The 17,372-nt window shown below is 42.5% G+C and overlaps 1 protein-coding gene across 1 annotated transcript in view; it reads left to right on the plus strand.

Moving 5' to 3' along the window:
• The first annotated feature begins 7,644 nt into the window (after window positions 1-7,644).
• The window catches only part of rasgrf1 (Ras protein specific guanine nucleotide releasing factor 1), a 40,208-nt gene continuing 30,480 nt past the window's right edge, over window positions 7,645-17,372 (plus strand). The window contains exons 1-9 of the mRNA XM_064929881.1: window positions 7,645-8,249; window positions 13,112-13,218; window positions 14,021-14,168; window positions 15,060-15,155; window positions 15,251-15,504; window positions 15,936-16,015; window positions 16,145-16,338; window positions 16,777-16,886; window positions 17,032-17,150. Of these exons, the coding sequence (XP_064785953.1) occupies window positions 7,974-8,249; window positions 13,112-13,218; window positions 14,021-14,168; window positions 15,060-15,155; window positions 15,251-15,504; window positions 15,936-16,015; window positions 16,145-16,338; window positions 16,777-16,886; window positions 17,032-17,150 (1,384 nt within the window). The 5' untranslated portion in view covers window positions 7,645-7,973. The remainder of the gene's footprint in view (window positions 8,250-13,111; window positions 13,219-14,020; window positions 14,169-15,059; window positions 15,156-15,250; window positions 15,505-15,935; window positions 16,016-16,144; window positions 16,339-16,776; window positions 16,887-17,031; window positions 17,151-17,372) is intronic.

Genomic DNA, 17,372 nt, shown 5'->3' on the forward strand with positions numbered 1-17,372 from the left:
TAGATCAAGATGTCATCGATGTACACTACCACTCCCTGCCCGAGCAGGTCTCGGAGAATCTCATCTACGAAGGATTGGAAGACGGCTGGAGCATTCTTCAACCCGTATGGCATGACGCGGTACTCATAATGACCAGATGTAGTACTAAATGCGGTTTTCCACTCATCTCCTCCCCGGATACGCACCAGATTATACGCGCTCCTCAGGTCCAGTTTTGTGAAGAAGCGCGCCCCGTGAAATGATTCCACCACTGTAGCGATGAGAGGTAGTGGGTAACTAAACCCCACTGTGATGGAATTTAGACCTCTATAATCAATGCACGGACGCAGACCTCCATCCTTCTTCTTCACAAAAAAGAAGCTTGAGGAGACGGGTCATGCGGAGGGCCGAATGTACCCCTGTCCCAGCGATTCAGCAACATATGTCTCCATCGCTACCGTCTCCTCCTGGGACAATGGATACACGTGACTCCTAGGAAGTGCAGCGTTCTCCAGAAGGTTTATTGCGCAGTCCTTTCGACGATCTGGTGGTAATTGGGTCGCCCTCTTTTTACTGAAGGCGATAGCCAAATCGGCATATTTAGAAGGAATGCGCACGGTGGAAACTTGGTCTGGACTCTCCACCATAGTCGCACCAACGGCAACTCCTATACACCTACCTGAACACCTACCTGAACACTCCTCTGACCACCCCTAAAGAGCCCCCTGTCGCCAGGAAATCACCGGGTTGTGTTGAGCTAACCAGGGAACCCCCAACACCACTGGAAACGCAGGTGAATCTATAAGGAACAGAGTAATCTGCTCCTTATGATCCCCCTGCGTTACCATGTCCAGCGGCACCGTAGCCTCCCTAATTACTCCTGACCCTAATGGTCGGCTATCTAAGGAGTGCACGGGGAAAGGTAGGTCTAACGACACCAGGGGAATCCCTAGCCTTAACGCAAGCCCACGATCCATGAAATTCCCAGCTGCGCCTGAATCGACTAGTGCCTTATGCTGTAGAGAGGGACAAAACCCAGGGAAAGAAGTCAACACATACACATGACCGACAGGAAGCTCTGGGTGAGTCTGGTGCTTACTCACCTGGGGTGATCGAGCAGTGCTCCGCCTGCCCTCCCGACTCCCAGACAAGTTCCTCCAGCACCGGTCGGACGTGTGCCCGCGTCGACCACAACTGGTGCAGGAGGACACTCCTCCTCCGGTCCCCCTCGAAGCCGCCCCTCCTAAATGCATAGGGATAGGGGCAGGAGGGCTGGGAAGTGGAAACGACAGGGCCTGATCCGAACGCCCGCGGGCAGCCAGCAGGTTGTCGAGACGGATAGCCAAGTCAATGAGTTCATCCAGTGTGAATGTGGTGTCCCGACATGCCAGCTCCCTGCGGACGTCCTCCCTGAGACTGCATCTGAAATGGTTGATCAAGGCCCTGTCGTCCATCCTGCTTCTGCGGCCAAGGTCCTGAACCCCTGAGCAAAATCCTGTAGGCTCCTCGTCTCCTGACGCAGGTGGAACAGCCGTTCACCCGCCGCCCGACCCTCTGGTGGATGGTCAAAAACAGCTCGGAATCGGCGGGTGAATTATCCCTCGCCGAGTCCGGACCATTCCACACTGCGTTGGCCCACTCGAGGGCTCGCCCAGTCAAGCAGGAGACGAGGGCGCTCACGCTCTCCTCTCCGGAGGGAGCAGGACGCACGAAAGCCAGGTATAGTTCCAGTTGAAGGAGGAAACCCTGGCACCCAGCCGCCGTTCCGTCATGCTCCCGTGGGAGCGTCAGCCGAAGAGCCCCGGAGCCAGATGTGGTCGCAGGAACAGGAGGTGCTGAAGAAGGGGGTGCTGGAGATGAGGTGGGAAGGCCACTCCTCTCCCATCGATCCATCCTCTCCATCATTTGGTCCATGGCAGAACCAATCCCGTGAATCACGCTGGTGTGATGGAGGACCCTCTCTTCCATCGATGGGAGTGGAGACGCGGTTGCTCCTGCTGATTCCATGGTGGTGCGGGATTCTGTCACGTTTTACCAAGGTGGGTGGAATCAGGCGCAGAGAGCAGGTTTCAGTGATTTGACAGTTTATTCCCCGACGCACAAAAACGACGGTCAACCCAACACACAGGGTGAATAATCCAACACAGGATCAAAATAAACACAAGTACTCCACCAAATGACATGAATACAAAAAACAATCCCGCACAAAACAAGGGTGGGACAACCTACTACATATAAGGACACTAATTAAACTAAAATACACACAGGTGAAACTAATAAGACAAAACCAACAGACAAACAAAAAAGGGATCGGTAGTGGCTAGTAGGACGGTGACGACGACCGCCGAGCACCGACCGAACAGGCAGGAGAGCCAACTTCGGCGGAAGTCGTGACATCAGGTCAATGGAGATTTTAAAACACTTACGGAGTTGAATGGTTGCGATATGAGAAAACAGGATGGATCAACAACATTGTAGTTACTCCACAATAATAACATAAATGACAGAGTTTAAAGAAGGAAGCCTGTACAGAACAAAAATATTATAAAACATACATCCTGTTTGCAACAAGGCATGTAAGTAATACTGCAAAAAAATGTTGTAAAGAAATGTGTTTTTTGTCCTGAATACAAAGCATTATGTTAATGGCAAATTCAACACAACACATCACTGAGTACCACTCTTCATATTTACATGCTCTGGCTATGCTTGTCATCGGAAAGGACGGGAGATTCTTAGGATAATAAGAAATGGAATGCAGCTATAAGCACAGGCAAAATTCTAGTGGAAAATATTGTTCAGTCTGCTTTTGAACAGACACTGGGAGACAAATTCACATCTAAGCAGGACAATAACCTGAAACACAACTGGAGTTGCTTACCGAGACAACATTGAATGATCCTGAGTGGCCTAGTTACAGTTTTGACATAAATCGACTTGAAAATCTTTGGCAAGACATGAAAATGGATGTCTAGCAATGATCAGCAATCAACTTGACAGAACTTGAAGAATTTTAAAAAGAATAATGGACAAATATTGTCCAATCCAGGTGTGCAAACTATTAGAGACTTTCCCAAAAAGACTCACAGCTGTAATCGCCGCCAAAGGTTCTTCCACAAAGTGCTGACTCTTGGGTGTGAATACTTACAGTATGTAAATTAGATATTTCTATATTTCATTTTCAATAAATGTGGAAACAATAAAATAAAATAAGTATTAACTTTATCATTATGGGGTATTGTGTGTAGATGGGCGAAAAAAACATATATTTAATACATTTTGAATTCTGGTTGTAACACAACATAATGTGGAATATGTCAAGGGGTATGAATACTTTCTGTAGACACTGTATCTACACTCACAGATCATGTGTGACTCAGTTGGTAGAGAACGATGCCTGCAACGCCAGGGTTATGGGTTTGTTTCTTATGGGGGACTAGTATGCAATCACTATAGTAATTCGCTCTGGATATGAGCGTCTGCTAAATTAATTACGAAAATGTGTTTTTGTTTTTGAAGGTTTGAGGTTTTTGTGTGTTTAACTAGCTGGTTAGCTAGCTTAAATGTATAGTTCACCCAAATTTTTAAATTACATGTAGGTTTCCTTACCCTGTAAGCAGTCTATGGACAAGGTATGAGAGCAATTCATGTTTTGGTTTAGTTTCCCTGGTACTGTTTCCAGATACTAAAGTTCTAGCATTTGTGGCACATTCTGTTGCCTCAGACAATGACCAGTGTATCATCAGTTTAGTCTGCAGAACAGCACACAATACTCCAGCTACATGATCACACATGTAGCATGATCCAGGTTAATTAAAAGCATTATTTACCACTTTTGTGTATTCTGGCATCTGTCACTGTGAGGGTTGTTTGGCTACAGCTGATTGGTCAGTCAACACCAGTCAAAACCAATCCAAATGACAACTGTGTGGATCGTTACTTTACATTGGTCTTACTGTACTGTCTAGCCTCCAGAAATCATGGGCTAATGTGCTGGCATCGTTGGACTCCCAGTGTGAGCTCTGACAGAGACAGAAGACGAAATTCAGACAGATTATGATGCCACATTATCACTGCAATGCAGCTTCCTAAATACCATTTCGTCCTCTGCACCTTAACCAAGCTCTATACCTTCCATTCTCTCTCCAGATTCTTCATAGGAAAATCACGTTTCAGTGATTTGAATGTTAATTTGAATGTTTTGCTTACTCAGTTTCACTAAGAGCCTGGGAGTGCTGTCACCCCAGCCACCCTAAGTATGAATATGATGAAGCAGACAATGAGCATGAGGAGGGGCATGGTAAAACCAAGCAGGCTGCTTCTAAAAAAAGAATGAGTAATTAGTGAATATCGTTGTAGAGGAGTATGGTGAATTAGAAGCCTGCTGGATCATGTAATTAAGAGTAGCCCTGTCTCATCCACAGCACTGAGAGGGAGGTTCTGTAGAGATACTGCAAGAGCAGCATCCCTTGGATCTCAGTGTGAGAAATATAGGAACCACAATGGCCATGCCTTCATCTTGACTACTTTAACGCTTGTGGAAAACATGATAAATATATACTTCACAAAAATATTAAGATTGTGTATGATCATGACAATAATATGTTTGCCTTTAAATCAATGTGTGCATTTACAATTCTAAATGTTAATTGAGGGTTAAATCAGACTTTAAAGAGGCAGCTAGCAAGCTGATCATCCTTTTATTATATTGACAGACGAGCACATGTGCCATCTCCCCTCTGTAGGAAGTGTGTATGTGGGAGTAGGTTATAGACAGTGTGTTGGTGTATGGGGGAGGGGGGTCTCTTCTGCCTGAGAGCAGCAGTTTAGTCGGACCCGATTGGAGCTCCAGACATGGCTTTTCTCTGCTATGAATCTGTTGAAGGGGGCATTTGAGAGCTTGGTTTCACCTGGCCCTGAGCTTGGTTTCACCTGGCCCTGAGCTTGGTTTCACCTGGCCCTGAGCTTGGCTCCAGGAGAGCATACTAACAATACATCCAATGTTATCAGCTTCTCACATGTGCGTCTCTGCAAATGTTTAAAAAAGGGTCCGTAAAGATTGGTTGATGATAGGTGCCTTAAGCTTACGTTGGCTCAATTTATGGCAAAGGGAGTCATCTGCTCTTATTTCTTCAAATCTACTTTATTTTGTATTTTTACATTGTACGGTTTATATAACCATTCGATGAATATGACTTTGGATTAATATCAGTCCCCATAAATAGCTAATTGAAAGAATAGAGGAAAAGGTCTGCTTAAATAGCTGCCTTAGAGAAGAGAGGGATTTATAATAGAATGGATCTGCGAGAAAGCAAATAACAACAGATATGAAGTCATAAATAAAGTATTTAAATGACTGACAGCACCACATTAAAGGCTGGCCTTTGAAACAAATTGGGTGCTCAGAGAAGCATATTGCCAGTGTGCTACAACATGTTTTGTAGCTCAGCTATATAACCACTGTGACAAAGAACTAGCACAAGCCACAGGACATTATGCCAATGACTCCAACAAGCTCAGATAATGGGTTCCCTGATAATAATGAAAACGGTGAGCTATGGAATACCATTATGAATTGTTGTAAACAGAGTAGTGTACATAAATGAATGAGCAATGCTCAGAATTTATCATCATGCCAATCTATCTGATGCTGGACTGCAGTTTCTTTTGTGCCTCCCTTTTTATGGAGCAATGAAAACAGGTTAAATTAGATCCCGTGTGCAATAATGAACTTTAAAGTACCCATCCAACACCTACCATGTTCTGCAATGGGGAGCAGAGGGTAACAGTATTTCCTGTTCACTGGTTTGAAACATACCCAAATATTTCTCATGCTATTACAGTATATCACTGGTGTTGATTTCCAACACCTTAATGAACTGTAAAAGTCCTATACTTGAGTAATGCCAATGGAATAAAGATTAGGTCCCACAGTAAAGGATTTAAATAGCTAAAGTAATCCAATAATTAAATAGAGTCATTGTGATGTTGCTCTTTTTATCATCTGCTGCTGACTTCGAATAATATCATTATTCAGCAACATATTACATTTTATTATGTTTATGAGGCACTATCATATTTATTGTGTTTGAAAATGTTGTCATCAAGCCTCTTATGGAGTGGCTGTGAAGAATCGGCTGCCCTGGGACTAATCAAAGCAATGAATTATAATACAAGAGAAGACAGCTACCAAAGGGCAATGAAGGCTATTTAAACTACTGTATAGGTTAAAGAGATGCAAACACCTCCTCATGGGTGTGCCACGGTTGTGAACAGCCTATTATGTTTGCAATAAGTCAGTGATGGTTCGTGAGCGGCAGAGAGAGAGAGAGAGAGAGAGAGAAAGAGAGAGAGAGAGGGGGGGGGTGAAGGAGAATGCAGCAGGAATGTGTATGACGCAGACAGAACAGGGCAAAGCAAACAGCCCTCAGTGATAGTCTCTGCCACCCTGGTACGTGTGGACCTGGCTGGCTGGCTGGCTGACTGAGGAGAGCCGTGTTAGGGAAAGATGGACGAGAGTCTATTAGCATAATCTTAATACAGATTCTGAAGGAGGCCCCGGTTTTAGCGTATAAAACAGGAACTCTGCTCCATCCAGCTCTTTGCATTATGTGTGAAGTGAAGAGAATGGATTTCCTTTTATTCTGCTAGAATAATCACTTTGATCTGCAACAAATGAAGTGCCAGATTTGTGCCAATGCTAAAATTCTATACAGTAGGCTAAAGCCAGTTCCATTTACATGTAATATTCTAAATATAAAAGTTGTTGATTGCCACTGTTATTGTGCTATGGTAAATTTGTTGAAACAATCAGTTTAGTGTTATTTTAAAAATAGTGCTGATTTACTGTGGTGTTATGATAGCCACTTTGAAAACATCCAACTCTAACCTCAGAGGGGTAATATGGGTCAGCACTCTCCAACCATCTGCCTTCTGTCACTGGACCATCATTTACTGCAACCAAACCTTTGTTAGGTAGGCTGAGAGTGCAATAGCACTGACAGCAACAAAACAGCACATTTTTTGCAAGGAAATAAAAGAGTCACTGAGAATTGCTCAGGTGGGTCCACTTGAATAGGTTGCCAAGCATGGGCTAAAGAAATTCAAGATTTATGTCTAATCGACCTTGTCATTAACCAAATTGATTACATTAATGTAATGGCAAGGCAAACCATGTATTGATGTATGTCAGTGAATAAGACTGACCTTTACAAGTGTGTATTCAAGACGGCCAACTGCTCTATGAATTTTTAAACAATTAAAATGGTCTATAGTAGGCATTTTTGTGAATCACATGGACTTAAGACCTACCCTTATATAGCCAACCACCTGCCTACTATAGTCTATCCCATGGGTAATGAACTTTCACAATCTGACTGCCCTGTGAAATGTATGCTTTTCGTTCTCTGAGTAACAAGGAGTTACAATTCCATCTCATTAGATTCATAAAGTAGTGTTAATTCACGAATAATACAACTTCCATGTTTGGTTAATGAGAGTAGTCAGGAGGACTAAGGTATCTCTTGCATGAAAACAACTGCTCACGCGACGGCTTCACTTTCACTTGTTTTGAATTCGCTGTCCAATGTTCTGAAATGTGTTTTCCCGAAGATACGTCACGTGACTTCGCTGTCTCGCTCAGCTCACTGTTTTCAGGAGATTTCACGTGAGAATACGACAAACCACCTCGCGCACGCTATAATTATCTTCCATTGCCTGCCTCCGTTTAAATTCATAGTCGGTCTGTTTTTTCTTTATTTTTGTGTAGAAATGTGGGAATTGAAGCCCTAAAATATCCTAAACGAATTTAGGATGATACATCCGTGTTCTTTGTTTTGTTTCTCTCTTTTTGTACTTCATGCCAACATGGTAAATGCAGGGGCAGAGCGGACTACTGCTTGTCCGCAATCAGAAAGTCCACGTCTGTCTGTGTACCGGGTTTAAGAGGATGTAAGGAACAAGTAGCTTTTTTTAACCAAAGTCTCCTTATAAAAATGCAGAAGGGAATACGACTGAATGATGGTCATGTCACCTACCTGGGTCTTTTGGCAAAGAAGGATGGTACGAGGCGAGGTTGCTTGAGCAAAAGGAGCTCAGACAACACAAAATGGCACACAAAGTGGTTCGCTTTATTACAAAATATGCTGTTTTATTTTGAGAGCGAGTCCAGCTCTCGACCTGCGGGATTATACCTGTTGGAGGGATGTGTGTGTGACAGAGCGCCGTCACCTAAACCATCACAATCATCCAAAGAGTGTTTAGAAAAGCAGGTAGGAATAACACACATACAAGTTCACAACGTTGTTTCATTTGTCTTTTTTTTACGACTGTAAAGTTATAGGTTGTCATTAAATAAACATGAATGATGCACGAGTTACCGGCGTGCAGATATCCCCATGAGGTTGAAAGCAGGTTATCATGTGAATCAGACGGTTCAGCGTTATGAGTACATGTAGCATATATATTTTGGGGGGATAAGTGTCCCCCCCCCATTATTTATGCTATTTATCCTATCCCTCTTTATCCACAGCGAGTATTACATTACAGTCCAGTTAAAATATAACCCACAGTTGGTCTCTATCATATTCAATAAAGAACTGTTTGCTCAGCGTGCGTTTGTTATGTAATCTATGCATCGGATTAATGATTCCATTATAAACACCTAATTGAATGCCGGGCTGCCTCGCGGTTTTCTGCATTGTTTTTATTCTATTTTATTAACAAATATTCATTCGGTTTTGCTGCATTGTGCCTATATAGGGTTGATTATTTTAGACAAAAAAAACAGGACATTTATTGGCAACAATGTATTTCTACATGGTCTACAGGCCTACATGTTTAAACAAAACATGTGGTTGACATGGAACTATTATTGTCAAACCAATGTAATGTTATCTCACAGTGAAGTTTGGTGACACTGTTTTCTTTTTTCAACAAAATTGCGCTAAAGGTATTGCGTATCACAGTCGCCATCTTGCGGATATTTGACGTAATATCACAGTTTGACGTATTGATATAACTCTTGCACTGTTTTTATTAATAGCATCCTACCTCGGCAACTGAGTCTGCAGCAAATATTGTTTAGTAACAAGACCGTACGCCAAAACAACGGGCACGGGGTCTTCGTCACTATTGTTTTTATGTTTTGGTACACTGTATTTTGCTCGCAGAGAAATGGGATGAGTTATTCCTTCACATTGGGATCAGAGGATGAGGCTGTTCAAATCTGGAAGAAAAAATAAAACATAATCGTTTGTCTTGATTGGCTTCTACTGTGGGCCTATGATGCTGCAACCTGGTCTCAGATCATTTCGTATTATTCTTTATGTAAATCCGATACACTCCAGTTAGTATGATATGTTACGTTTCATATCATATGTATTAATTTGTGGATGTTCATCACCCATTTCCTATATTCTGCAACCTGGTCTCAGAGCATTTAATATTATTCTGTTAGTAAATCCGAGGCACTTAAAGGTTAGGGTTAAGTTTAGGAGTTAGGTTAAAGGGTTAAGGTTAGTGTTACATTTAGGCGTTAGGTTAAAGGGTTAGGGTTAGCTAACATGCTAAGTAGTTGCAAAGTAGCTAAAAAATGTATTTCCTCTCCAGTACTTTTAACTAATGAAACATATGATTTACAATTCTGCAGAAGCCTAAACCTGTAGAAGTAGATGCCATAAGATCCTACTTCCTTAGTTCAATAAGATGGTTAACTGATACTTTTCATCTTATTATATGGCTCATCTTGTTTAACATTCCTTCCAAAAAACAGTCATGAAAAACAGAATAATTAATGGTGCTGCAATCTTAGTGTTCTCTATTACTGAAAAGGTAAGTTAATATTGTGCACATGAAGAATGGTGTAATGATTGTGGAATGTTTTGTGTGTAGGATCATTGGATTGAGGCTCTATCTGCTAGTAGTTCTGTTTACTTCTGTTCTGTTCTGCTCTGTCTGCAGTCCCTATCCCATGACTGTATAGGCTGCAGTCCAAAGTGAGTCCAGGCCTTTCCTGTGAACAGCTGTCCCTGTGCTGACAAAGCAATATGTGGCATATTGGCTAATATTTTGCTCTCCCAGTTCCCCTCATTAGAGAATGAAAACTCCTTATATCATGAATGTGCAAATTGTTTTAGAGGAATTTGTCAGGGATCTTTTGATCCATCCTTTTCAACATGATCATTGGATGGCTTACTACAACAAAACACAAGGTTATAATGTTGTTTTGATAGTCTGTGAGTCTGTATTTGTGAAGGAATGATCCCTTCTCATCTGTCGTACTCCATAGCTGCCAGAGTCAACAGGCTCTGTTCACAACTCAATACAATGTTACATAGCTCAGAATATATTTGTCACACCCCATTGCATCCTAATAACATCTCCAAGCCAACATACATTACTTCTCATTGTAATTGTTTATTCAAAAACATGAACACCACCGTTTTCTCACATTAGTGAGTATTCATTGGCCAGTCAATGTGAGCGATGAGCAATAAATAATAAGTGATACGTAATTTCATTAATATAGAAGAATGAGCAGTGTATGTATGCCTTATGAGAATGCATAACCATAGACCATGCACCTTGTTTGCAAGTTCATCCTGAATGATAAGAATTAGGATGGCACAGAGACAGTCAACCGCCTAAATCTGTGACAATGGATTTGAGATGTAGACTTTTAAAGTTCAATCGAGTTTAAGGCTTAACTGGATGAACAACGGAGACAAAATACAATATGAAAGTTGATTAAAATAGGTTAGGGGAGTGGACTCGTCTCAGAGGGAAGATCCTTTGATGCCCAGTAGTCCTAAACTAAATATTATCTTCAATAGTCATGGTATGCTGGTTTGTAATCAATGTACTGTACTATTCAAATAACCATATTTATCTCACCCTCATTTCTGCCCTCACACATTGGCAGCTTTAATCGAAATTTGACTGTGAAGTAAAATTCAATGATGCAGGTCGTTGTGAAGTTTGACAGCTTAAGGGGCCACCATATTGATGAAAGCTCAGAAAGACGGGTGCCTGTGCTTTCTAAAGAGAGTGTTAATGCCCCAGGTAGAATGACAGGTCAGTAGACGTTTTTGCCTTTCTTCTATTTGCATCAAAATCAGGAGTTTGAATGACCTTTGATCTGTTAACTCATTACAATTCTGGATTTGAGCGTTTATTCCCACATTCAATTCATCCCCAAATGTCGTTATCTAACGATGATAAGGTATTTTAGCCCATGGTTCATATGGCAACCCTATTTGCAGGGAACTGCAGAGAGTATCTGTGTGTTGTCGCGCCTCCACTCCCTTCCACTATTAACACAATCAACCGCTATCTGTTGTAAATGTGTTCCTTGAACTACCTCAGAGGGGCCAGGGCCCATTGGGGAACAGCTGCATTTTACAGCATTCGGCAACCAGTGATGGCTGATGTATTTCTGTTCTGTTTTTTCTTATCTATCTAAAAAAATGTTAGCTGACATGGCTAATTGAGTGATTGTCAGTGTCTAACATAAAAAGAGGAAAACTGCTGATGCATAATCACATTTTGAAATTACACCTTGGGTATTCTACTATTCTAACACTCAACAATAAGTTCAGACCCTGATTGACTTCCTAAAAAAAACATTGAAAGTGTGTGTGTTGTGATTCAGCTGTAAACATAAAGCATGAAGCAGGCTGTGTCTTAAACAGGCTGTGTGTTAAACAAGGCTGTGTGTTAAACAAGCCTCTCTGCTTTTAGAAAGAGGATGAAGGAAATCTACAACAACAACAACAAGCATGCATCCCTGAAAAAAATAGATCCGATTATCTTTGAAGGAAGGATGAATACCATTCAGCCATGAATAGTGATGAGGTGCAGGTTGATGGGTTCCTGTTGGCCAAGGATTAGGCTGGGCATTCGCTCAACATGGCTGCCGCCAGAGTACACACTACGAGTCACATTTTTAACCTTGAGTGTGATTCCAATGTGTGAGATGTGATAATGCAGGCTGTTCTTTTGCCAAGCAGCGCTGATCTTTTCCTATCTTGCCATGCCAATCATTGTGTGTTTTGGTGTATTTGAGAAAAGTGCACTGAAATTCTTATTTGAGGAAAGAAAAGTTAGGATATGTTGAATCATAACACACACACTTTCAATTTTTTTTTAGGAAGTCAATCAGGGTCTGAACTTATTGTTGAGTGTTAGAATAGTAGAATACCCAAGGTGTAATTTCAAAATGTGGTTATGCATCAGCAGTTTTCCTCTTTTTATGTTAGACACTGACAATCACTCAATTAGCCATGTCAGCTAACATTTTAATGATTTAAATGTACAACAAGAAATGTACTATATGTACAAGACAGGGTCTGGCAAGGTCTGAAATGAACTTTTAATCCACCAGATAATGTGGATGGTCTATGATCGTTAAGTGACTGTGATGCTTCGTACACAGACCTATTGGTGTTGGGGAATTCAGCGTAGAGAAGGCCAGCTTAGTTAAAATGGAGTGAGACAAGTAGTGCTAAGAGCCTATCCATTCGCACAGAGTGGAGTTGCTAGGTAACAGGTAGTGCACAGTTATGTAATTGGCAATGCCTCCAGCTTACATGTCTTATGGCTTTTCCTCCTGGGATCCGGAGCCATCCAGGCAGCCAGGCGGTCAGACAGCCGGTCAGGCGGTAACGCGATCAGGCGGTTAGGCGTCCAGGCAGCCAGACAGTCAGGAGAGGCTTTCTACTAAAATCCCCCTTGATCGAGCTGGTGGGTGAGGATGTGGGTTTCCTTTCCCCACCCTCATCTGTGCAATGTACTCCCCTAATGTCAGCAATGAGAAAGGGTACACACAAGCTTAGATTATGAGAGGGTTCATGGTTTCAATGATGTGTGTCTGCAGGCACACTGATGTTTTTGGCCAGAAATACTCTTCATAATCTTCTGTTCAAAAATTATTTTTGTGTAACTATGTTTGTGTTGTAGCTGCTATACTGTGCATTGTCTGACCTTTTCGTTGCATTTTGTGGTTATAATATGATAGCTAATTTAGATTTCTATGGATTGAGAAAATACTTTTTCTCATACATTAAAAAACAAAGAATCCAAATGCCGCTCTACCCATGCAATGTAGTAATGTGTTTTTTTCTGTGTGTTTCAGTACTACTTCACTGTAAATTTCACCCATGAAAACCAGAAAGCCCTGGAGTTGCGTACAGAGGATGTCAAGGATGGTGATGAATGGGTGGCTGCAATAACACATGCCAGGTACCAGGCCTCTACTGCAACCTGTCTACCCAGTCAACACCTACATTAACACACACATGTGCTATTATTGATGTCTACTGTGTGGATGGGTGTAATCTCTTAGATAAGGCATGATGTATGGTTTGAAATGTACAACTTGACTCTGTGGAGATGTGATAGAACTGTCATGCAGCATTAAGGCAATGTATTTGACGAACATTTCTGGGGGGAAATGCTGTATGGGGAACTTGAGCAGGATTTTTAAACATTCGTGTCACCTGAGGTAATAGTTTGTATGCAGCTCATGTTGAACCGTATTCCTGATATACTCTGGTTTCAGGTGTTGTTATTGAACTGTTAGTAGTAAATTGGTATTGTGTAATTTCAGTTGAATGAAACAGGGTGACTGGTGATGTAGCTTACTGTATAATAATCATTGTGAAATAATAAGTGCCGTTGTGATGATTGGTGGTCTATTGTGACTGTGGATTTGGGCACTGCTCTGAGGATATTCTTATCAATATGGCCCTGCTGTATTTTGGTTGGTTATCTGCTGAGACATGAGCAGCAATGTACTGTAGCTACACTTCACTGAGCACAAAGGATATTAATATTTACACCACTGCATTATGAGGCTGTTCATAGACCTGAGGTCTGTATGGGTACACATGTGTATGTAGGGCAGGGGTAGAGTGGTGGATGTATACAGTCTGCATGGGGGAGCATACAGTCTTGAGTGTGTCTATCTGTCCCTCTGAAAGTATGGAAACATGCCTGTGGAGAGTTGCTGCAGTGTGTGTGAGTGTGTGTTTCCTGTCCACAGTTACAGGAACCTGGCCACGGAGCACGAGACGCTCATGCAGAAGTATCTCCATCTAATTCAGATCGTGGAGACAGAGAAAACGGTTGCTAAGCAACTTCGACAACAGATAGAGGACGGGGAAATAGAGATTGAACGGCTAAAATCAGAGGTAATATTCATTATGATTCCTTCTGCCTCAGTGGGGGATTGTTATGTTTATTTTTTACTTAACAGGAAAGCGGTTGGAGCGTGTGTGGGATCTAGCGCAACTACAGTACAGTGAAATATCTCTCAGGAGCACCGCTCAAGATTTCTAGGATTTTGTCATCTGAGTGAACTAAAATGGATAATGACTGTACTAGTTGTTTTTTATGTCTATATTATTGAATAATACGAGAGAGAGAGAGAGAGAGAGAGAGAGAGAGAGAGAGAGAGAGAGAGAGAGAGAGAGAGAGATTGGGAAAGATTGAGAGGGCCGCTCTGTCACAAAGAGATGTGTGCAGACCCACCACTTTACATCTCCACTCATAAGCAAACCCTCCAATAGAGCTATGTTCCCTGCTGTATTCTTCAGATCAAATAGTCATGTTACTTTAATGTGCAAATGTGGGGCTTGAAATGAAATGGTGTGCTGAATATGCATGAACAAGGCTTTTTTACAGTGCCCCCTCCCCCCACCAAAAAAAAACATAACAATAAACTCTTTCAGCCTATACAAAGTAAATGGGGACACTTACCTTCAGACAGTTCTGAGTAGCTCCCAGCTCTTTTGTGCAGCACATTTATGGCTTTTCTATGTACAGCAGCACAGTATCACACAGTGTGAGTCTGCATTTCTAACCAATGGAAATGAGTGCTGATGTAAAGATATCAGCCAAGTGAACAGAGTTAGTATTGCCACCACCACTACCACATGTCAGAGCTGGCAGCTTTGACAGCCTCTAATTGCATTTGACACAGTCACTTTGTTAATACGCTGTCAAGTGAGGAGGAAACTTGGAGAGCAGGTTGTGAGTGATGATGACTGGTGGATCTTGTCTGTGGCTGTCCTCTATGGCAGATTTCCGGCCTGCACAAAGACAATGGGAAGATCCAGTCGAGTCCAACAGCCGACCCCAGTGAAGATGATGACTCTGAACTCAAGAAAATAAAAAAAGTACATATTTACACAAAATATGTTCTACTCTATTTTCAGTGTATTTGCCAATGATGCAGGAAAGTAGCTCACCTTTGATTCCCGTGGTCCGCTAGGTGCAGAGTTTCCTACGAGGCTGGATGTGCAGGAGGAAGTGGAAGACCATCATCCAGGACTACATCCGGTCTCCCCACGCCGAGAGCATGAGGAAGAGGAACCAGGTGGTGTTCAGCATGCTGGACTCTGAGGCTGAGTACGTCCAGCAGCTCCACATCCTGGTCAACAATTTCCTCCGACCGCTCCGTATGGCCGCCAGCTCCAAGAAACCACCCATCACCCATGACGACGTCAGCAGCATCTTCCTCAACAGGTGTGCAGCTGTAGATGATCACGCCAAGCTAACCACTCACACTGCTGTCTCTCACCTCTCTCAGGGAGACAGTGATATGACTGTCTCAATGCTGTAGGATTTTATGTTCATGCATTAAAACTATGGTCGATAATGAAAACATAATAACCCTGAGATGTAATGGCATTATGCTGTGTCAAAGCCTCATTCTAAGATGTTTCTTTTGTATTTTATTTAACCTTTATTTATATAGGTAAGTCAATTAAGAACAGATTCTTATTTGCAATGACGACCTGTCAAGAGGCAAGTGCAGCGGTATAAAATCTTAACACACTTGCACATACAGGCATATTCACTGTTGCATGTTTGAATCCTTTTCACCTAACTATGGCTAGTGTATATTTTTCTCAGAATGGGCACTTAACATCTTGTTAATTTCCCCTTTACTTTAGTGAGACCATCATGTTTCTGCATCAAATATTCTACCAAGGGTTGAAAGCAAGAATAGCAAGCTGGCCAACATTAGTTTTGGGTAAGCTGACTAAAGTGCTTTTTTCAGGGTCATTTAATGGATGGATGAATAAGATAATGCTATGTCCCAATTGACCTCATACATCATCTATCAATCTCTCATTCACTTGTTGGTCCTCTCTATTCACAGCTGACCTGTTTGACATCCTGCTGCCAATGTTGAACATCTACCAGGAGTTTGTGAGGAACCACCAATACAGTCTGCAGATCCTGGCACACTGTAAACAGAACCGAGACTTTGACAAGCTGCTGAAGCAGTATGAGGCCAAGCCAGACTGTGAGGAGAGGACTCTGGAGACCTTCCTCACCTACCCCATGTTCCAGGTAGGCATACAGTACTGTACATTCCACTGTCTTCTCATTGACTGTCCAGTCCCCGTCTCTCAGCTCAAACAGCTCTCTCTCTCTTCAGACAAAGGCTCCTCCATTGATCACCAACAACAGAGCAGATATTTGTCTCACATGAATATCCCTGTTGTTTTTTTCATAAACACATAAACTGGTTGTTTGTGAAGCTCAGGGTTTCATAATGGCTATTTTCTGGCAAGGCATGCAGTTTCCGTGCAGTCTGCTCCACTGGGGTCTACTTTGGGCTCTGCTGTGTTGGTAATACATTTCTGCTGATGACTGTGAATGTACATAGAAGTCCCTACTGATCTGCTGCAATGAGTTTGATTGTGTTTGTGTCTGTGTCAGTGTGTGTGTGTCTTGTATGCAAGTGTGTGTGACTCACCTGCCCCTATTAATTTTCTGTCACTCCAGATTCCCCGCTACATTCTTACTCTCCATGAGCTCCTGGCCCACACACCACATGAGCATGTGGAGAGGACAAGTCTGGACTACGCCAAGTCAAAGCTGGAGGAGCTGTCCAGGTATACCTGCCCTACCACCATATAGCGCCAAAGCAGCAAACAGGACACCTCAGTTTACCATGCTTACTATACAGAATGCATACACACTGACAAAGTGAATACAATGACATTCCAAATGTGAAAAGACCAACCTCTCTGCCCCTAGAATCATGCATGACGAGGTGAGTGAGACAGAGAACATCAGGAAGAACCTGGCCATTGAGCGCATGATCGTAGAGGGCTGCGAGATCCTCCTTGACACCAGCCAGACGTTTGTCAGACAAGGTAAGCTCTGAGAGAAGATACACAAAGGAACCCAAGATCCCACATAAAGACAGAATCATAGAGGTGGATTTTCTACCTCGCAACTGTTTGACTGCCTTTGTGTTATCACAACTTCAAACCTCCGTAGGCCTACCTGAGCCTCCATAAGGAAAGACTTAACCAGCGGCTTGGGCGATATAATCCTGTCTGCCTTTATAGCATGTACTGAAAGTGGGCTGACTC

This window comes from Oncorhynchus masou, chromosome 22 (assembly GCF_036934945.1).
Source record: "Oncorhynchus masou masou isolate Uvic2021 chromosome 22, UVic_Omas_1.1, whole genome shotgun sequence".
Taxonomy (NCBI): Eukaryota; Metazoa; Chordata; class Actinopteri; order Salmoniformes; family Salmonidae; genus Oncorhynchus; species Oncorhynchus masou.